Source organism: Argopecten irradians, chromosome 1 (assembly GCF_041381155.1).
Source record: "Argopecten irradians isolate NY chromosome 1, Ai_NY, whole genome shotgun sequence".
NCBI lineage: Eukaryota > Metazoa > Mollusca > Bivalvia > Pectinida > Pectinidae > Argopecten > Argopecten irradians.
Window position 1 is genome coordinate 34,515,870 of NC_091134.1, and position 22,969 is coordinate 34,538,838.

At 33.2% G+C, this 22,969-nt stretch overlaps 2 protein-coding genes across 6 annotated transcripts in view; one reads left to right on the forward strand and one right to left on the reverse strand.

The window, feature by feature from the left end:
- Nucleotides 1-5,927, reverse strand: part of LOC138325225 (E3 ubiquitin-protein ligase HACE1-like) — a 41,932-nt gene extending 36,005 nt beyond the window's left edge. For all 3 annotated transcript variants that reach the window (XR_011208749.1, XM_069270741.1, XM_069270727.1), the window contains exons 1-3: nt 5,757-5,927; nt 1,538-1,592; nt 781-870 (exon numbers count right to left, since the gene is read on the reverse strand). Coding sequence is in view for 2 of the 3 variants with exons in the window: in XM_069270741.1 (XP_069126842.1) it covers nt 781-870; nt 1,538-1,592; nt 5,757-5,820 (209 nt within the window). In the remaining variant the exon portion in view is untranslated. The remainder of the gene's footprint in view (nt 1-780; nt 871-1,537; nt 1,593-5,756) is intronic.
- Nucleotides 5,928-6,188: 261 nt separating this feature from the next.
- LOC138325247 (synaptotagmin-1-like) overlaps nt 6,189-22,969 on the forward strand; it is a 79,770-nt gene continuing 62,989 nt past the window's right edge. Inside the window, exons 1-2 of one of the 3 annotated variants that reach the window (XM_069270773.1) lie at nt 6,189-6,269; nt 22,402-22,481. The gene's annotated coding sequence lies outside the window, so the exon portion shown is untranslated. Of the gene's footprint in view, nt 6,270-15,334; nt 15,486-22,401; nt 22,482-22,526; nt 22,685-22,969 lie in introns of those variants that run through there. The other 2 variants (XM_069270783.1, XM_069270801.1) reach the window with 2 other exon arrangements.

Genomic DNA, 22,969 nt, shown 5'->3' on the forward strand with positions numbered 1-22,969 from the left:
GGATACATTGTTTCTGTTTCTGCTTATATATTGCACTCAGTATAAAAGGGGGTAGAACAATATGTTTGTTTGTTATCAGTACATATACATGTAGTAACAAGCCAAATGTGTAGGATTTATAGCCATCACTCTTCATGCATGAGAATCAAGGGGCTATAACTCTGCAAAATATGAGTCCTATGTAACATAGTTTTTTTTAGCTTACAATCTTAATCTTACAGAGCTTAATTATCATTTGTTACTGCAATTTCATCAAAAACAAATTACACCAACTTTATGCCTTTATCAAAGGGCAAAAACTCTGTAAAATAATGTGTGGATTTTGAACACAATATAATTTATGTTTAGGAAATTGAACAGTTTTGAAAATGCTTTAGTTGAAATATATATAGTATAGAAATGGTTGAAAGAATGACAAACATTCCTGCATGAATCTATGAGCCAATTGCTTCTAAGCAAAATCAAGTCTGGAAAGACAGCAATCAAAATATTTATATAAGCATGAAATACATGATTACATGTACATGTTTTAGTTTATATTTTAGTGCAGGGACAGCAGATCGAGTGACAAATCAAAAACTCTCCAAATTAATGTTCCCTATTTAACCAACTCACCCCAGAAATTTATAATGAACTGTTAAAGTCTTTGAATTAGAAGATCTCAAATGTGTTTTGTTAGGGGTTAAAAGGGGCTCGAGAGACAATAAGAAGTCATTCAGGGATACTTTGTGTTTGCATTGTAATACTGGTGTGTGGGTCGGCCATGGCTGTTACACTTACTTGGCTGCAATGTGGAGGAGGTTTCTATTGGCTCTCCCATGGTGATAGTTCACATTGTATTTCGAATCACCAAGTAAATCTGACACTGATCTGAAACAATACATTAGTGAAGCAATACATTAGTGAAACAATACATTAGAACAAAGTTCATACAGAAAACTGAAGTCTATTATCATGGTTTATATGTTTTCAAGACATTTACTAAATTCAGGACCATGTATATCTATTGTAGCTGAATTTCAGGCATAACAAACACTAATGTTCTCCATTAAATGGAGAACCATGATTTAGGGCATAATGCAATTATATACATGTACCGTATGTGCCATAATTAGCACCCAGGGCACTATTTAATGAGCAAAAATGGAAGTTGTGTACGGATATAAATCACCCATATCTTAAATCTTTCTGTACTCATGCATATGGTGCATTAATCTGTTACAGTATGCACATCCCTTTTATTCTTGGAGACGCATTATTTTGTTTTGTAAAACAAAAAAGACGTAAAAGACTCAAAAGTTCATGTAATATGGGATACAATGTTGATCTTAAAGGCATCACATTTTGTTAAACATTAATTGTTAAATCCAGGAGATTGGGGCGTTTATACAACTTCAACTCTCCTCCAGAAAAGGGGAGGGGCGCTTATAGGGTGAGGGGTGCTAATTACGCCGAATACAGTAATATATACATTATACATGTATATAAAGCTTAATGGTATGATATAACAATTATTATGAAGCAGCATTATACTAACCTGTACTGATTAGCGATTACCATTGACATCAGCATATAAAAGGCAGATGTATCATCTGGAAATACAATAATAGTGTTTATAGAAAACAAAGAAATAGTTGTTAATTAGTATCCAGGTCATTATACTATCAGGGAGAGATACATTTATAGCTCAATACTCAAAACTATATCATTTATCTATAGGTACAATGATTTCTTGCATGTCAAGCTACAATAATGATCAGGCAATCAAATTAACACATATGACAAATACAATGTCATAATTATACTAAAACAGAGTGTAAACATGTAGATCTACTTGCATGTATAAATTAATCTGTAACAGTCTGAATTATATATATGCTGGTTCCAATATTAATTCCAGTTGCCTTTTCCTCATGATCAGCTCCTTCTTATTTAACTATGACCATGCATGTTTACACTATAGGAGATTTCGAGGATCAAAGATAAAGGGTCTTGTACTGTAGGGTTAAAGATGCTGCACCGCCGACGGATCCTAAATGACATTCATCATTTGAACAAATATTGGTGTTTGATCGTTTAAATATGTCTAATTAACACAAAATCATATAATGAAATAATTCATTTGCCTTTAGTGCATGCGCAATCAGTTTTCATTCATATAGGATATAGTGACATAGATTTTTTCGGATGCAATTAATTATTTTTTATATTTTTAACTTAAAGTAAAATTAGAAGCTCAAACTTTTACCATTTGTCAGCGGTGGAGCATCTTTAAACATTTTAAAGAAAAAAGAACTACATGTAACTTTACGTGTATGAAGGACAGATTAATGATTATGCATCATATCAGGTCTGTGAAGTTAATTTTTTTCACTGCTAGCTAGATATTTGGACTAATAAACCCCAAAATTTTACTAGTCCAGCTATTTAATCACTAGTCCAAATTAAATATACAACCTTTTTTCTTCAGCACTCTAGTCATGATCATGATCAGTTTATGATTTTTGACCCAAATTACAGTCTGTGCATAATATTCGTGAAAGCAAATTCTCACAAAATGATGCATCCAGACTGAAATAATCATATACACTCTGGCTATGCACTCAAAATGCAATTGACCATCGCTCTTATGAATAATATTATATATTATATATTTACAAATTTAATTCGGGTGGGGATCGAGCCACTAGTTCAATTGAACTATAGCTAGTTAACTACAATTGGCACTAGCGCTAGGAACAGCTATAATATTACTAGTCTTGGACATGTACATCAGACTAGCTGCTTAAAGTCGTAGACTATGTAAATCACTTATAGTTTGAAAAGTTATAATAAAATACAATGAAATTGATCTATAAGAGTTCAAACCTGGGAATAAATCAGATTTTGCTATCCTTGGATTACTGAATTTCTATAGCCTCTGTTTTTAATCTTACTTGTTTTAGTATCTAACTAATTATAATACAATTTGACAAAATAATGACAATTAAAAATATATATATATATACGTGATCTATAAGGTTTGATGTTCATAAACATCACTTACTCTATAAAAAATATCAATTAATCTCTCATCCAGGACCTTAGATAAACTATATAAATGTATTTGCATTAGAAATCAGAAAAGGGGACTGGGTCAATCATCAGCGAGTGATTTACAGGATTCAACTAGACAAATATACTGGACTCATGATCTATGATTTTGCTATTGGACTTGATTACTTTATAGAGACCACTATATATTTCTTTGTATTATGTATGGCCGGATTCGTAAAAATTGGAAAATTTGTGTTCTGGAGTCATAGTCGCCTTAAAAAATCCTACATCAATTAAATTGCAATATCAATTGCTGTGACAATATATATGCATGCTGATACATATATATATAGCTCAATCAGTAGAGCATCCGGCAAGTGTTTGGAGTTTCCAGGCTTCGACCCTAGTCTGGCCTCTACATAATTCCTACTCTCCCTGCCATTGCAAAATTGTAAGTGTAATTCGGCCTTGCAGGCAAAGACTTGCAGAAAGGAGATTATGGAATGTAGTGGAATTAAACTGAGTCATTGAACATTGGTACTGTGCAGGATAGCTCAATTGGTTGAGAATCCCCCTAACTAGTGTTTGCATGGAGACCCCCTAGATATTAGACTAATCTCCCCCTAGAAATTTTTTCGATGGCCATCAAATGTGTATTCCCCTTGATATTACACTAATCTCCCCCTTGATACTTTTTCTATGGCCATCTAATAAGTACGTATCCCCCTAAAGATATGACACTTAAATCTCCCCCTAGATACTTTTTCGATGGCTATCAAATATGTTCCTAGATATTACACTAATTGCTCCCTAGATTCTTTTTGATGACCATGAAATATGTATCCCCCCCCCCCCCAGTGTTTTTTCTGGGTATTTTGGGAAATTGCCACCTGGTGAAAATAGGGAAATTTTTTGCGATAAAAGTAAGAAATGAAAAATTTGAACGGTGTTTTGGAATTTTGGAAAAGGTAGAATAGACAATTATGCTTTTCTAAGAATCAAGTGTAAGAATGGTTACTAAAATACAACGTTCAGACTTCCTGAATTTTTTTTAGTTTTGTCGCACAAAATATGCGTCAACTCACTGATTTGGAAAATTTAGGCATAGATTTGGGAAAAAATAACAAAAAATGCAATTGGAAATGGGGCCTTATTTCGGCCCCAAATATATAGGCAGGAAAAACACTGCCCCCCTATATCCCACATTACGATAATACAAATATCTCCCCCAAATACTTTCTTTTGCATTGGTCATAAAATATGTATATATTATACTTCACTCCCCAAAGACATCTCCAGCTACAGCTATACTAATATAAATAAAGCCATTATGTATTTAAATATATATAGATATTTTATATATTTTCCCTCTGATGGACATTATAATTAATATAATTATAACTATGTACTGTACCTCCCCATCCTGATATATTGTAACATTTTTGTCTAGGCGCACATCCTTTTTGATAATATAAGTATCCCCCCGAGATATTTTCAACAAAACTGTAGATTTTATTTCCAGATCTATGCAACTATATGTATGCATATAGTGTCTAATCCTTATATAAAGTTGAATTACAACTGACGTACAATTTTAGACTTATATAATTATTCACTCATAAAATGATTTACATTGTATTTAAATTAGTAAATATGTTATCTGAAATATATATGACAAGTTTTATTATTATTTTTTTTGCCAGATCCAAAATCAATGTAATCAAACAATTGGTTCATATATACATATAAGCTTATAAGTTATAAATATGTTTGTATCTATTTATAACAAAGGTCTTGATGACTGAATAATCATAATTTATAAGCATTGAAAATATGTATACAAGACGTAAAGAGCTATATATATAGTTTTAAACATATGTTAGAAAACATAAATAAATTGTATAAATTTGCAAGCTCAATAAAATCATGGGATGATGTACCTTTACAGGTAAACATTTGGTAATACCACTGCGTACAGGTGACTATCTGACAGTGCCTATATATAGACACACTTGTACCTGTCCCTCCCACCACTAATTAGGTAGTTAGGTAATACCTGACCAGGTGTGATTAGTTACCTGGCACCTGTAAAGGGACACCTGGTATATCTTAATTTATGACCATTTGCCAACTAAAATTATAACAATCACTACTGATGTTATGGGGGGTTGGGGGGGGGGGGGGGTTACTTTTTTGATAGGGGGGGTACTTTTTTGATGGGCAAAAAGTATCTGGATACTTATTTGATGGGGGATACAAATTTGATATGACACCGCTAGTCGCTACCTTTTCTCGAAATCCTCTCCTGTATATTATTAATGTTCCATCAATATAATATATAAAGTCAGATTTGTTTAATGAAGTGCCAACGAATGATGAAAATATTCAATTTATGATGTTTTGATATATGCAACTAAAATAGATATGTTTCTATATATAAATATAGTTATCAATAAATATCAACAAACAATTCATAATCAGACAATCACTGAATCAGTGATGTCATGATCATGATAGCTGCATCAAAATGTAATATAACCCTCTCTATGGATAATTGTTAAACACATCACCAAAATAACCAACATAACATGCGCACATATTTAACAAAATGAGCAAAAGACTATAAAAAGAGGACCGGAAGACTTTAAGAGAAAAAAGCATACAAAATGTTGCTGAAGAGGAAATAGCAGAAAATACGATATTCTACAAAAAAAATGAACCTTGTGGAAGTTCCACTGTTCTAGCTCGTCTCAGTGATGCCGCTAGATCTTTTATGAATTCCATGATGTTGCCTTCCTTCTTCTTCCTTTTTAGCTGGTTATGGATGCATATTTTGAAAGATTAAATCATGATCACAAAAGTTATATTTATCAACAGACACCAAATTTCTAAAAATAGAATGGAACTCTTTAGTACTGAAAACCACAATATGTCGTTTAATAATTACAATTTTCTAAACATTTATTTTAAACGAACGCGTACTTTATTTTTATTTTTAAGTTAGATATATAAATAGTCAAATAGTCTTTCATTTCTTTTTTTGATGGCTTTAATTATCAACAGTAGTATTTAACAATCTAAAATTGCATACTTTTGTTGAAAAAAATGCCGAATAAAGATTTCCAATTGTTCGTTTGTTTTATATTTTGTAATATTATTCTATAGGATACAACTGAAAGTAGAAGTATATAATACCGCACGCTGAAAAACACAACAGGTGTGGAAAAGTGCAGGTAACTTAAAAATTGAACCTTTCAAAAAGTCTTTTAGGTGTCATATTTCCCTAATCTATATTTACTCTATATTTTATTCTACGTTTGGTTTATTTACCGATTTTGCATATGGTTGTAATATCATTACTGTACAGTACTGCAGTAAGCTAACTGTTGGTGTTGCTAAGTAAAATGTGTTTTCTCTCTATTTTTTCTGAGACTAGCATTGACAACCCTGAAACAATGGAGAGCATGTTGATAAATTTGTGGTTTGTTGATTTTCTTTATTTCAAATTTCTCCATAGGAAAAGTTTCTTAAGTTAAGTGAAGTTTTCCCCATAAAGCTGACAATACTTGACTAAAATCGAAATAAATAAAATGGATTTCATACAGTAAAGGTTTTCGCTGGGTGTTCAATAAATGGGGTCCTTGGATAAATTTGGGTCCCCTTATGTAATTGGAATGGACATTAAAAAAGTAAAGTCCTTTAAATTTTCTATTTATATACTAACTGGTTGGGGACATATTATTGTGAAGAACATATATCATCGTGATTTTGATTGGCACAGTATACCTATAGCGATTTTTAAGTGGTTTTGTGTTTAGAAAGATGCCCAAAAATACAAAAAACGTTTTCAAATTCAGAAGAAAATTTAATTTTTAACATAAAAATACCAAATTTCAGTAAATCTTAATTACCTAACAAGTACAACATTAGTCTGGGTGGGATGCATGATATCGGCTTTATTCTAGGAATAAATAGTTCCAATTTACATATTGTCTGCTTCCTCTGATGACAGGCAACAGCATTCAAAAAATGGAAGTTGTAAAGGAGGTAGTTCAATCTTAGAAAAGAACGCTGATTGGGGTCATGCACTCAAGCGCTTTTGACCAGACGGCAAAATACAAGGTAGTAAACTATGTCGATTTGATTTGTAATTTTTATTGTTTACATAATTAATCACCACCGGAAAGCATTCAAATATCTTTGATATTCAATCAGAATGCTAATAATTTATTCAAACATGTGAGAAATATTTGTCATTTTGCCGGAAATAGATATGTAAATGACGACCTCTTTATTTCCCCTGTAAGCGTAATCTAACGATATGACAGGTCATAAACAATACATGTTTTCTCTCTTTTGTAAACCAATTTAAACATCAATTAATTTTTAGAAAATAGTTCAAATGTTTATCTTTATGTTGATACCAAACTAAATTTATTCCATCACACATAACTATTTTAATTTTTTTTTTTAAATCACGATGATATGTTCAGTAAAATGACATGAAAACCTATTTGACTGATCTTTTTCAAAGGGCTGTTTTTATTGTAAAATATTTTATATATTCACTTATAGCTTATTCATTTGAAGTGCTGTGGACTAAAGATTATTTATAACTCTAAAAATCTAAATTTGAATACAACGTTTAGAAAGAAATGGAGAAAAATCACCATTTTTTCACGATAATATGTCGCCCGCCAGTAATTGTGGGGACAGCATAAACGCAAACCCTGCATTGTCATTACCCGTAATCGAAAGGGAAAAGTAAGGTAGAAGAAGTTCAGATGCATATGATTGAGCAAAAAAATATAATGCAATATTTCAAGACATTCTAATCCCTTTTATCTGTAAAAAGGTGATTTTTCTTATTTTTCAATATACATAAGGATCCCTGCAATTAACATGTACATATTGTTTAATGATGGTTCTATATTGAAGTGACTCGTGAGTAATTCGAAACTTTAAAAAGAAATATCTATTTGTTGATTCTTGATATGTTCAGTGGCTGAATATTATTTGCATTGATTTAATTCAATCATTCATTTTTCTATTTAAAGAAAAGCAATAATATTTATGAAATAGGCTAAGAATGAAAAACTTATTATATAGGATAAATTTTAACAACTACATTGTATTTGATAAGCAATGACAGTCGATCAACATGGTAAAAGAGAAGGTTCATATATATATACTAGTATATAAATACACTCTGTACTGTACATGTTTTCAGTTTCATTTATTCAAAGTCATCCAAAATATTTATGAAATTATGGGAAATCTGTAGATTATATGGAAGAATAAAAACTAAAAAAAATATCTTAGATGGAAGTCACGATCAAAAAAGAAAAGTAAAATCAAATTTTTGATTTAATATTTTAGGAAATCTGTTTTGTTTTAATATTGAAATAATAACTTTTTATTAGTAAAAAAATATTCCATAACAATTAAAGCTTAAATTCTTAGTTTACATATAAAGGAAATGTAAAACCATCACCCTTGACTTGTCACGGTCAATTTACCATAAGTATATACATGTAGTACAGTACCTAAACTGTAACCAAACCTAACAGTGCATGAAGAAAGAAATCTGTAAATTACTCATGTAATAATATTACACTTGTTTAAACAGTAAGAAAACAATAACAGCAGCAAAGAAAACTTAAAGAAACTACAGAAACTTGAGCTAATTGAGCTAAAGAAGAATAATATTAATATATAATATATGTATACCATAATACGGTATCATTTAATAAGCAGTCTTTTTTGTTTGACAGTCTGAGATAATTACGATAACTATATATGGTTTAATTTTCTGATGTTGATTTACTCATATATATATATATATATATGCAAGAAATACACCATTTAGTTTTACATTAGGCATAGATATATGCAGTGTGATTGAGGAAGTAATAAAGACAACTTTGGAATCAAATAACTGAGCTATAACCTTGATGGAAAATTATGTATACCAGCTGGTAATTATTATTTTTTATTATCTTGTAAATCTGAATACTACATGTAGATACGTTATACAATTGTCTCTTGTTATACCGTCACCTTTAGTCCAGCGCCAATTTGGCGGTACAACGAGGGTGGTGATACAATCGGGGTTTACAATATATATTTTGCATCTGTAGCTGTGTTATATGGTAATACCGGGTAACAAAACTATCAACAAATTGTACCTATAAAATAAGCAAAGAATTGAAGTTTTACCCATTCAAGTATGTAAAAACAAAGTCGAGGATTTCCAATAGGTTGACCGTTCAGGTGACTATAGGAACGGTGGAATCAGAGTTCAGGAATCCATTCTAAATTACAAAGTGGCGGTATGCGAGGGTGGCGATATTATCGAATGGTGATAGGTGGAATGATTACTGTATTTTCATTTGTCTGTGATATTTCATTAATCCTTAATGGATACCTATACCTGTAATGATTTCTCGCTCTCAGAATGAGAACCCATATGCCACATCATTATAATTTAGCTTACAACATAGAATTATAGCTACATTTAGAAATAATAACTGTTGCTCATAAGGGAATGTCCTTGTGTCAGTCTGAAGTTAATTAAATATCATGACATTTAGCTGCAATAACAGTATTGTTGTGTATTCCAGAGGGAATGGTCTATTCATTGCATGCAGTATTTGAGTATGAGCCTCAGGGGTATAACCAATTTTTGAGTTGTGTGGTTCCATGATCCCTATTCTATGTCTGATGGAGCAACAGACTAGTATTGGCTGTATCTGTATACAAACTTATTGCTTTATTAAGATAAAAATTGCTACAGTTGTAAGAATAACTTTAACCAATAAATTATCTTCTAAATGTTACATTACTGGCGTGAATCTTACATATTCCATAGAAGTTTTGTTCCCAATTATTTTCATTCAATACTGTTTAACATATTTACATTCCCAGAAGGGCACTGGTAGCAGTGTAGTTATCAAAGCTGTCCGACATATTACCACAAGCTATATACATCTCTGGATTTTGAATCACATGTAGGGCAGTTATATAAATTACCAGGTAATGATCGTTAGTCTGTGTTTTTACTCGAGATATACTCCAGCTTCCATCCATCAATATTGGTACATCCTTAAATGACCCTGGTGATTAACAGGAGGTTAAACAAATTTGAGGAGAAGACTAAGAAAGGCTATCTCTGATGTCTAATCCTATTGACACTTACCATCTTTTTATCAATGAAATATTTGGAAATTGAAACAAATCAAATCCATTTCTTCCATGAGCTGAGAACTTAAGAGAAAGAACAGAATAAAAGCAATAGAGAAAGGTAGCTAGCCGCTGTAAATTAATTAATCTTCAGTTGTAGGTTTATTGATTGGCAGAGAGTTATCTCAACATGTCTGTAATGTGCAATAGCTTTAAACATTATTTGGTGTTGTAAAAACAGATTGTTAGATGTGATACATGGAACTTTCAAAGTTATCATGTAGAAAGTATTATTTGTGCCGACACCAGCAAATTTACCATCTAGAAAAATCAATAAATCTGGTCCTCCCGGAATTACTGACAATGCCTCTGAAGAGATTTTCTAGCATGCTATATACAATGGTTTGATGGAGTATGTAAATGATTTGGTGTGTTTACATGTAGGAGGATAGGGGAAAACACTGTCATTGAATGTCCTTGTGACATCCATCCATGATGGCTGCTAGGTCGATAGCAAAGTTACGCTGTTCAGAGCTAGGGGCAAGATCCTATGCCATCCGAGTACAGTGCTGGAGTCGATCTTCATTACACATGATTAGATATAAAAAAGTATCATTGTAATTTGGTATTGATCTTTGATATTGTTAAGAGTAATTTGGATGGATGGTTTGGAATCTCTACAGGGCTATAATGAGGTCCTTTTGACATCATTAACATCAATAAAAATGACACCAGTGCTTGGCATAAAGTGTTAAGTTAATATGGACCTTCAGGCCTGTACAAGTCAAACTTTGTAGGGACACGAATCAGATGTGGTCCTCCGCTGGTCACACAATTTCAAACATTGCGGTGATTCTGATGGAGCTTGATCATTGATCACACCTCCGCTTACTGCTGTAGCTTTTATCGGGGATGTATGTAGTGGATCCATGTACACAATGTTCAGGGCTACATTCAAAATCAATACTAGGGATTGGTGTTCTGAGCAATTACAGAGGTCTGTAGAGGCATGGGTACATTTTCTTTCTGAGGCTTGGAAAATTACAGCATATTGAATACATGCATACATATTAAGGTTCTAGAGAACATGTATCTATAGCATGAAAGTTTCTAAAAAGAGGGAATGTATTCATCCTTGAACATGAGTTATTTCCCTTGGTGAGCTGTTTAATTTCATTACAGTTTAAATGAAATACAACCTTGCTCTTTGACTTGCTTTGATGTTGATTTCACTGAGCCTGTTATCTATAATGTCTGCATCAATCCGCCTTTTTGATTATATTTTAATCAACCTACATCAATAAATAGCTAGCCTGCCAACACTAAAACTTGCTGCAAGCAGTTTAATTTGTACGGATTCTCATTAGATAATAACTTACCTTTATCACCCAATCAATTTAAAAAACACTAAAACTTTTTTTGTAGTTGCCACTAAAACTATGATTACATGTATTTTGTTGACAGCTAGTTATACTACTCAAGCGCTTTATATTGTTATTATGTATCTTGGGATCTTTTATATATGCTTTGTGATTAAAAAATGGTACTTTTTACTTTGCAGACCTAAACTAATTCTATAAACTTCTTAAACATTCATGTTGTGTTGAAAGTTTATTTTTTGCATTTTCTTTGTTTTATGTAATAATGATGAATGCTGGATTGAAAGCTTATGGATGTAGATCTTGAAGTAACTTTATAGTAATATTTACAAAGTAAATGCTTTTTGTAATACCTTAATTAGGTCATCTAAATCTGATCATCGTTCAAAAGGGTTAAGATGACCAGACTTTATTAGTCATCATGCTTTGCCTATCATTGGCCGCCATGCACCATCAATAAACTTTTCACATTTCAAACTAAATCTTCACAAGTTCTATGTACATATACCTGTGGGGATAAGGTTGACAGTAAGAAATCCAAGATGGCCACCATTGCTGCTATATTGAAGAAAAAAAAAGTTTTCTCAGGTTCACTGGCAAGATTGACAGGGTAGCTGAAAATTAGTACCAACATAGATTAAAGTTCTATCTCCTATTGTTATTAAAGAAAGAAACAAATATGAATGAAATAATTATAACACATGATAATGTATGCAAGTAATGGTTATAGGCAAAGCTTTTTGTGATAACTCATCTGGTGTCAAATGATACTAGCCAAGTTATACTATAGAATTAAATAGGACGTATATGACTGAGCATCCTGTCTGTTTGTAGATCCAAGCTTTCAGCAGTCTTCTGTACCCATATATTGATTACCGTAGAATAAAGAACGCCGATAATGTCCTCTATCCGGAGCAGAAATCTAACCTTGGCTTAGGGCCCTCTTGGTAGTACTTTAGTTTCCAAATCTTTATTGGCTCTCTGCAGTACAATTGAAATGGGATTTTGGGGTTTGTTTATGTTAAAATCAGTATTAATTGACAACTTCTATTTCTGCAATAAAAATGGTTTGTTCAGCAGAATAACTGTTATAGGAGTTCGGTATTTAAGTCAATAGGGTTTATATGTATCTTGCATGGAATTGGAGTAGGGGCCGGCCCAGGACATACCTATAGTGTTAGTTGTCCATGTTTATACTGTCCTGTCCCAATTTTATGTGAAGATGTGGCATTCATATTTTTGAGATATATCTAGTTACAAATTCATTTATTATTCAGTACAAAGAATGAAGCTGAATATCTGTAATTGGACTTTCTTTGAAATTTCTTATGAATAAGGGGAAATTATGTAATTGGACTTTCTTTGAAATTTCTTATGAATAAGGGGAAATTATCGGAGAAATTATCAAATTTTATATAAATCAAATCTACAGGATATGAGGATTTACATGTACATGTAGTCACAAGGCATTATGGATAATGGGGCTGGGTTGTGGTTGTCCAACCATGACTACATGTGTATAAATAAACAATTAGCCTTGGGTCAACAATTATCTCATCCAAATTTTAATCTTCATATATTTGTGTGAAATCAATTTTAAAATGATGACAAAAGAATAGGGACTAATAAAAATGTGCCTAAAGGTAGCGTGTCCTTATGTAAAACAAGAAATCATCAGATTGTATCAATGCTGATGAATATCGGGTTATTTATATCCTTATAAGGAAAAGGTAAATTTTGGATCACATTGTAATATAAGAAAATCATAAAATAAATAAGAGATGCAACTCCTGAGCCAGGTATACTAAATGGTATATTATAGGATCATGTGGTGCATGCAGTTGGTTGCCATCATGTTTCGGCCTTGAAGGCAGGCCGTCATCAGGGCACAACTTACATGGTGTACAAATAGTACAGTATGACAATATAGGTCAATAATTGTTATACAATGTATAAGGTTAACCTACATGTACTTATACAAGGTTAATGCCACGGAAATATTTTAATCCCTTCTTACAAAATGATAAAACAGCTCCTCCTCCTAAATTACTGGAGGGATTTCAATGATACGTGGTGGCATTTATTCTTCTACAGTATAGATGTGTATATAATCTAGTATATCTGAACAAGATATCTCCACCTTTTTAGGTCATTTGACCCGAAGGATCAGGATTACCTATAGTCATCATGTTTAGTCCGTTGTCGTCCGCCGTAGGCTGTGTGTTAACTTTTCATATTTTGAACTTCTTCTCCAATTCTACCCCTGCGACTTGGCTTTTCATATTTTGAACTTCTTCTCCAATTCTACCCCTGCGACTTGGCTGAAACTTGCATGAAATGATCCTGACATGAATCCAACCAAGTGTTGTTTTTTTTTACCTGTCAATCTGAAATCCAAGATGACCGCCACAGCCGTCATCTTTAAAACACATTTTGAACTTCTTCTAAAGTTATACCATTATAATTTGGCTGAAACTTACCTAAAATGATCCTGATATGATCCTTATAAAGTGTTGTTACATCTCTGGTTGATCCCAAATCGAAGATGGCTACCTTTACACTATATCTAATCATAAAAACGGTAATTTCCTATACTACTATTGCCAATGTAGACAGATGACCGTTAACATATCCAATCAAATTACTTCCCCTTCACCTCTGGGCCATGAGTACGGCAACTGGTTAAGGGTTTTTCTGGGTACTCTGACTTTTTTCCACCGATAAATCTGGCATGTCCTTGAATAACCCTAGCTGTTGACATTAAACCATTAATACCAAATCAAATAATGTAATGAAAGGCTTCATATTAATAACTTTATACAATAGCACAACATTATCATACTAATGTAAATATACAAATTTTCTTCAAAAAGATGACCGTATAAGCTAACGTTTGTTATAAGACAGAATCTAGCTATGAACTGTTCCTAACTGAACTGGAACTATTAAAAAGTTCTCTTTTAATTTTAAATGATTTCTTTATAACTCAGTATTCGAATTCAAATTTTCAACTGTATAAATTTTGACAGTTTATCAGCAATGCACTGCATATTTTATATTGCAAGTGATACATAAAATATGACTACTAATTAAAAAGTATGGTTGTAATGCATGGTCATCACAGGGACCTGGCACGAAAAATTAAACCAACAGTATACATATATATGATACTATAATATATATATATGTATACTGTTGGTTAAAATTTTCGTGCCAGGTCCCTGTGATGGTCATTGATATGTTGTTTCTCCAGTAAATTGTATGAATTAAAAGTGCTATGTGATATCAAACACATGACAGCAATAACTGCCTAATAAAGGTATCGTGGACATCAAATCTATAACCAACTGTCCATGATGATACTATATATACAGGTGTATATTAGTATAAATTACACTCCCACGCTTGATACAAAGTTATATATATATAAGTAAGTGTCTATATTTAAATCTAACTCATGCTTTGGGACAGTTTTGGACCTGGAGTAGTATTAAATGTTGTAAGTCTATACAACACCCAATAGAAGGACTGTACAAACTTTACAAATTCCTACCATGATTAGTTTTCAGACGTCACAGTGTTGTTGTTAGTGAATCGTGACGGCACGATCTTCACCCAAAATGTATACATACAATATCCTTAATATTGACCAACAGACAATAGCTGAAAGGGAGTTAAAGTTCTCTATGCCCCTTTGATACACAACACAGTACAACATGTACCTCTGAATTAGCTACGTAGGTACACCTGAACAATTTAAATATCAATAGCTCCTCAAGACATCACTAGACGTGACGTTCCAATTTGTCATTGTTTGTTGACTGATAACATTCAAGATTGTGATTTCTGGAAATAGTTGTGTCTAAAAGAAAAGGTGGAGAAGGTCAGGTAAGATTAGCTTTAATCTAAACAAAGATTTGAAACAAAAATAAGATTATCATTCTGCAGTATTGGTTGAATGGATGCCTCTTAAATTAACATAATGAGAAAGTCATACTGACCATTTAGGACAGTTACCAACTTACGGGTAGGTGAAATATACCTATATAGTTGAAGTTTCTCTTAGAAATCAATGAACCTCCGGTTTTGAAATAATTGAAATGGTTATTCTGAATATAAATCTCATTGAATATGCAATCAAGAAATGATAAAGTGTACCTGTGTGGACTAAAACAGCATACATGTGCAAGATTTTGTGTTTTAGTGGCTGACTTGAAAGCATTTTGACATTAGATTAAGTTGATTATATATAGTTACAGTAAAATTCAATAAAGTCAAATTATGCTTTAACGATCATTATATGTACTGTAAATGCAGTATACCCCGGGGTAATCATATCTGTTTTATGTTTTCCTGATGTAGTTTAATGTTTCTTTATCTGTTTACGCAAACTTTAAAGAAATCCTATAACTAATATAGGATTGTATAGTGTTTCTATAGACAATTGTACCTTTCTCACTTCATCTCCACATATACTTTGTACTTTTGTCCTCAAAACTCTCCTGTCTGCATGCTATATGATGGTCGTCTGACATGTTTGAAGATAAGATTAGCATGACGCCACCAAGAAAGATCTATAGATGATACTTCTGCCTTCAATAATTATATGTACATGAATATTATTTAATTGATAACAAATTAAGCTGATGATATATCCTGAAAATTTCCTTAAGTATTATCTTCAGCCATATTAAAGTTTAGTAACATATATATAGATATACCGGGGTATTTAATTGACAATGACAATGGGTTCCACGGAGGTAATTTAAGATCATGAATCATAACTAGAGATAATGTTAAAATGGTATTGAAATATTTTTTAAAGTCTTATAGATCAATTAAATATCAAATGTCTTGTCCGAAAGTTTTTTTTATTTTTTTTTCAAGCTTTTCAACAGGCAGATCGAATGTTAGTGTTTGACTTTATAGATAATTTGGTAATAGATTTGTGATATGTTAATTTCACATTTAAATGTCATCAATACCCTGTTATTTTTGTTTAATGAGGTCACACTTGAAAACTGTCAAACAGGATCTAGAAAAGTAATGAGGTAATAAGACATGCCCCCTTTAAACCATTTAATGATTACATCGTTTTTTAATTGGCACTTCCTTTTTATAAAGTTACAATTTATAAATTGTTGCGTGAATGATTTTCAATGGTTGAAGGAGGTGGCGTTGGTCTGGAAAACATCAATATTTTTATCAGACTTCCTTAGTGAAACATTGTTAATCAATTCACAACACTATACCCTATTGGTCCCCAAGGTACCTGGTATATATGTAAGCTATATTGGTGCTAAATCCTAACATGGCCAAGACAGTCGATTTAAACACAGTGCATTAAAAGGTACTGATGATGCGATAATTGCTGATGAAGATTATCATATTCGCCGTTATTAGCGCCACTCCCCTTTTTAGGTCATCTGACTCGAAGGGTCAGGATGACCTATTGTCATCATGCACCGTCCATCGTTGTGCGCTGTCCGCCGTGTGCCGTGCTTACACTTTTCATTCAAACGACTTGTCAATAACCAAAAGGCCCAAGGTACTGATATTTGCCCTGTAGCATGCTTGGATGAAGGGCTACCAAGTTTGTTCAAATGAATGACCTTGACATTCATTCAAGGTCACAGAGGTCAAAAAAGGCCAAAAATCTTTAAACGACTTCTTCTCAAGACCCAGAAGGCCTAGGGTACTGATATTTGGCCTGTAGCATGCTGGGATGAAGGGCTACCAAGTTTGTTCAAGTGAATGACCTTGACCTTCATTTAAGGTCACAGGGGTCAAATAGACTACAACTTCTTTAAACAACTTCTTGTGAATAACTAAGAGGCCTAGAGATCTGAAATGGGACCCATAACAGGCTTGGATGAAGGGCTATCAAGTTTGTTCAAATGAATGACCTTGATCTTCATTCAAGGTCACAGGGGTCAAAAAGGCTAAAATCTTTAAACAACTTCTCCCAAGAACCAGAAGGCCCAGGGTACTGATATTGGGCATGTGGTATGCTGATATGAAGGGCTACCAAGTTTGTTCAAATGAATGACCTTGACCTTCATTCAAGGTCACAGGGGTCAAATAGGCTAAAATCTTTAAATGACTTCTTGAGAATAACTAGGAGGCTAGAGACCTGATATTGGTCCTGTGATAGGGCCTGTGATATGCTGAGATTAAGGGCTACCAAGTTTGTTCAAATGAATGACCTCGATCTTCATTGAAGGTCACAGAGGTCAAATAGGCTGAAATCTTTAGACAACTTCTTTTCAAGAACCGTAATGCCCGGGATACTCATATTGGGCCTGCAGCATGCTGAGATGAAGGGCTACCAAGTTTGTTCAAATGAATGACCTTGACCTTCATTCAAGGTCACAGGGGTGAAATAGGCTAAAATCTTTAAATGACTTCTTGAGAATAATTAGGAGGCTAAAGACCTGATATTGGGCCTGTGACATGCTGAGAATAAGGGCTACTAAGTTTGTTCAAATGAATGACCTCGATCTTCATTCAAGGTCACAGAGGTCAAATAGGCTGAAATCTTTAAACAACTTCTTCTCAAGAACCGTAATGCCTGGGATACTCATATTGGGCCTGAGCATACTGAGATGAAGGGCTACCAAGTTTGTTCAAATGAATGACCTTGACCTTCATTCAAGGTCACAGGGGCCAAATGGGAACGACTAGGTTGTATTGTGCTAATAGTCAGATGACCGTTAAGGCCCATGGGCCTCTTGTCTGGAGAAGGAATGTGAATCATGGCAGGATAAAGCCTCTCATATCTATGTTAAAAGGCACTTGTTTACTGTAACAGATTAATGTGTCATGAGTACAGAAAAATTTAAAATGTTGCGGAGTTTTATTTATCCACAACTTACATTATGGTTAACTAATATAAGTGCCCCCTTTGTTACAATTTTTTAAGCACCCTGGGCGCTAATTACTGCAGATATGGTATATGAGTCTGAGGAACTTATATCAAAGTGACTCAGTTGATTAAGATACTCTATCAAGGTGTTTAATTGTCACACCAGTGGACAGAACATACCTTAAATGGAAGTTTATATAACATGATTGAGTAATTTATCCGCGAGTATGTGTTCACATACATGTACCAAATAATTCATAAATAGCATGCATATTTGTTGATATTACATACAACAAATAAATACGTAGCCAAATATTGGTGTGTTAAAGTTTGGCACTTTCATGCCAAACGCCAAATGAGCCAAAATATGACCACATCCAAAATATCCCAATTTACAGTATACTTTATCCAATTTACTTGGCCACTGCGGGCTGCGCTAGACATGAAACTCAAACATCAAATGACATTAACAAATCCATGGATGGAGGAGAAAAACAAATCCGCTTGGTCCATGTGTGACAATTTGTGTGATGTATGAATAACAAAGATAGTATGGAGGTGTTGTTGTCCTTTCTGTACTCGCTGTTGACATAACTGGAGCTGTCAGATCCTTTTTTACACCCCTAATAAATTAGATTACATGGACACATGGGAATCCTACTATAGATAAAACGTTACAGCCAGCCTTATACAATGCCAGTAATCAATAGCACACAAAGTAAATACACCCATGCATGTCCAGCATTCAGTTTAGACTTTTTCTTTTTAAACATCATGCAAGCATGATAAACAAATAAACAAATTCTGGATCTGTTAGAAAAAAACCTTTTCAACTGAGTCTTGCATCAGAGTCAAGTTATTGTCTTCCTGGAATGGTACTAGAAGCTAAAAGAATGGGGCTGCTATGGCCAAGTGGTAAAGATGTGCTGATATATTACCACAAACCTTCACCTCTCCAGGGTCACAAGTCCAAATTCCATGTGATGCATTTGCCAGATACTGATTGTAGATTTTGGATTTTCTCTGGGTACTCTGGCTTTCTCTCACCACCAAATACGTGGCATGTCCTAAAATAACACTGGCTGTTAAAACAGTTACACTAAAGAAGCTAAGAGAGGACGGATTATTTCCATATTTACATATTTGTAATGATCCATGTTTGTTTTGCCTTTATTCACTTTATTTATTTTACTTCATGTGGAAGTCATTTTTGCATCTGAGCATCACATTTGCATAAAGGTATATGTGCAATTCTTAAAGTTTTGCAGAGCTAGCTTAAATGCATTATATACTCAGACCTATCGTATGATAACACCACTTTCTTAGAGTCCCAAGTAATCAATTAACAAAATTTTTCCTGTGTATAAAGATCATGTGACTATAAAGGCCAGATTTTCTTAGTCCCTCTGTTGGTCTTTTTAGACAGGTTTAATTTGACATATATATTACATCCTCACCATTACTTGCGGCTCTGAAGGTCAAAGGTCAGAGTAAACATTTTTTGAAAATATGATTTTTAAGCAAAATATGCTTGTTTTCTATAAACTGCTGATTGGTCAGAAAGTCAATGGACATTGCTACGGAAATTAGATGACCCATGTTGCAGGTGATAGGCATCAATTTCCATGGAGCCTTATTTTCAAATTACATTGCTTGTTGAGTGCTCAAAAGTCCCTTGTGCTGTTTAATGGATTTATTTTACACTTTATTGAATCCTGGGCCGAGTAGTTAAGATGTCTCGACATATTGCCACAAGCCCTTTACCTCTGGGTCGTGAGTTTGAATCCCATGTGGGGCAGTTGCCAGTTACTGACTGCTGATTGGTGGTTTTTCTCCGGGAACTCCGGCTTTCCTTCACCAATAAACCTGGCACATCCTTACATAACCCTGACTGTTAATAGGATGTTAAACTAATAAAACCCAACCTGTATTGAATCAGATTTATATTTAATTATCAGCTAAGTAATCATGACTAAAAAGCTTTGAAGATTACTGCTTTGTTGTGAAACAGTATTCAGTATTATCTGTGTAATTGGAGAGACCGGTGAATTATAGCCATTAGTGTTACATTTATATTGCGTTATTTAAAAACCATGGTTACAGACTAAGCACTAAGGATAATCTTGGAGTCCATTACCTTGTTCACACTTAGTTGGCTCCATATATGTACTACTATAGAATGGTAATAACGTCTTCCTCTACCACAACACGTGTTGGAATGTAACATGACAGGAATTACTGTCCCCTAATGTATTATGGAGATTCGATGATAGTGGCTATTTTATTCCAGAAATACAAAACATGGGGCTGGCTACAGAAATTTTCGTTCCTAATCAATACATGTTTAAATATTTTATAACTTCTTAAATTGTCAGCCTTCCTAATTGTACATGGTATTGTACGTATAGATGTATTGTGTGATGTTAATTTATAAAGCTACATGTGTACAGTAAAACATGGTTATAATGAACCTATTGAGACCAACAAATTGACTTAAATTGTTATAGCATGACGGGAATAAAAATTACTACGATATAACAATGGATTTGTTTTATTCTCAACCGCCGACAGAGCATAAACAATACTCATTATTTGAGCAATAAATAGGGGTTTAATCATGTTTATATGTCTAATTAACACAAAAAAATTATATTATTTATTTTGCTATTGATGCATGCACAATCAGTACTTCATTCCATATAGGAAATAGTTTCATGCAATTAATTATTTTTGATATTTTCATCTTGGATGTAATAATTGGAAGATCAAACTTCTCAGCAGTGGTAATGGTGTAAAGTAAGTAACTTTTGTAACTGAAGGAAAATACCAATTTGTTTGCTCGTGTTTTTGATAGAGAAAAAGTACCATTCATTAGCGGTGGAGCATTTTTAAACATGGTTTACTGTATATGCCAATTATATTTTCTTGTTTCAAAATTTTGACAATGCGAATCAAACATTATTATTGATAAAAGAATAAAGCCTGACAAATATCAGAAGAGTCTTTAAGAGCAGCTAGACAAAATTAGTCACATGTAAAATCTTTGAAAGGTGTGATGTTATAAAGAGTTTAATGTTTTATGGTCAGACCAGCAGGCAACAATTGTAACCTGTGGAGGTTTGAATTTGAACAAATTGATTCGAACCAAGTAACTGGCATTAAACCTATCTATTCTTGCTCTGTTTCATTTGTACCAGTTTATATTATTCAAAATGCCTAAATACTAAATATATATATAGTCAGATACATGTATTGTTAAAGCTGTAATGTCTTCAAAATTTGGTCATACAGTTTGTGACAGTTTGTTTCATAATAATTAAGATATGTCCGACATATTGCCCTATGACTGTGTGATTTTTAAAAATTCAATGTGTTAAGAACATATGTTCATGACCTAGTGTTTTGATTGAGCATAAACAACCAAATTGATCCTACACACAAACATGTATATAGAGTCTATCAGGTCAGAAATGTATAATCTGTGTTAACATTATTGGTTTATTTCTTTGGTGAGGTTAAGAAGTTTTGTAAATATTAAATCTCTTTGATCTACAAAACTTTATTTGAATATCAAACCTCCGGTGAATTAACTTACAGATGTGCTGAAATAGAATAGTAATGAAGAGTGTCTTATAATGTATTAAAAAAAACCAAATACATGTATATGGCAAAGTGACCTTTATCTTTTTTGTAGACAAATAATTATCCATACAGATTCATATGTTTAAAACAATGACTATAGGGTCATATAAACTTATAAAGGCACCAAAGTAGAAAACAGAATTAGTTCCGACTAATTGAATATGCCATTATCTTTTTTCCAGATGTAAATAATGTCTGGCTTGTGTTGTAGTGAGATAATGTAATTAAACATTGTGTAAGGATTATACTACACTTATCCAGAAAATTGATACTGACATTGTTTTATGTATATTACAGAATACGGCCAGCCTCATCCCCAGACAGCCAAATACGGATCACCACGATGCTGCAAATGGCCCATATATGGCAAAATTAAGGTAGAGTTGTCACCCCTGGGAGGGTTGGCCATTGATTTTATTGGAACATTGTTGAGGGCTTTGTATGTAAGTGTGGCTCGGTATTGCTTCGAGCTACTGCAGCTACAGGTTTATGTGTTGGCTATATCGCAGAAAATGTTCGTATGCTCTGAAGAGGAAGCCTAGCTAATTATCACAGCACACGTATAGACGTCAATTCTAAGGTAAACATTTCATCTTCGGTGTTGTAGTCAAGTGCTTTTGTATTGTGGGAGGTGATGTTGATGTGTGTATAATAAACAAAACGTTAAAGTTATTTTGTGGCAATTGAACCGTTTCTTTGATTCCATTATGTGGTTGAGGTTGATGTTGAGGTATTGCGATATACATCATCTCTGTTTCTGAGCAGTGCTCTCTTTTCATTTTCATCTGTGTAAAGCTTCTAACCAAACAGGTTCTGTAACTATATTAAGTTTAAAAATATGAACATTTTCAAAATGAACACTACA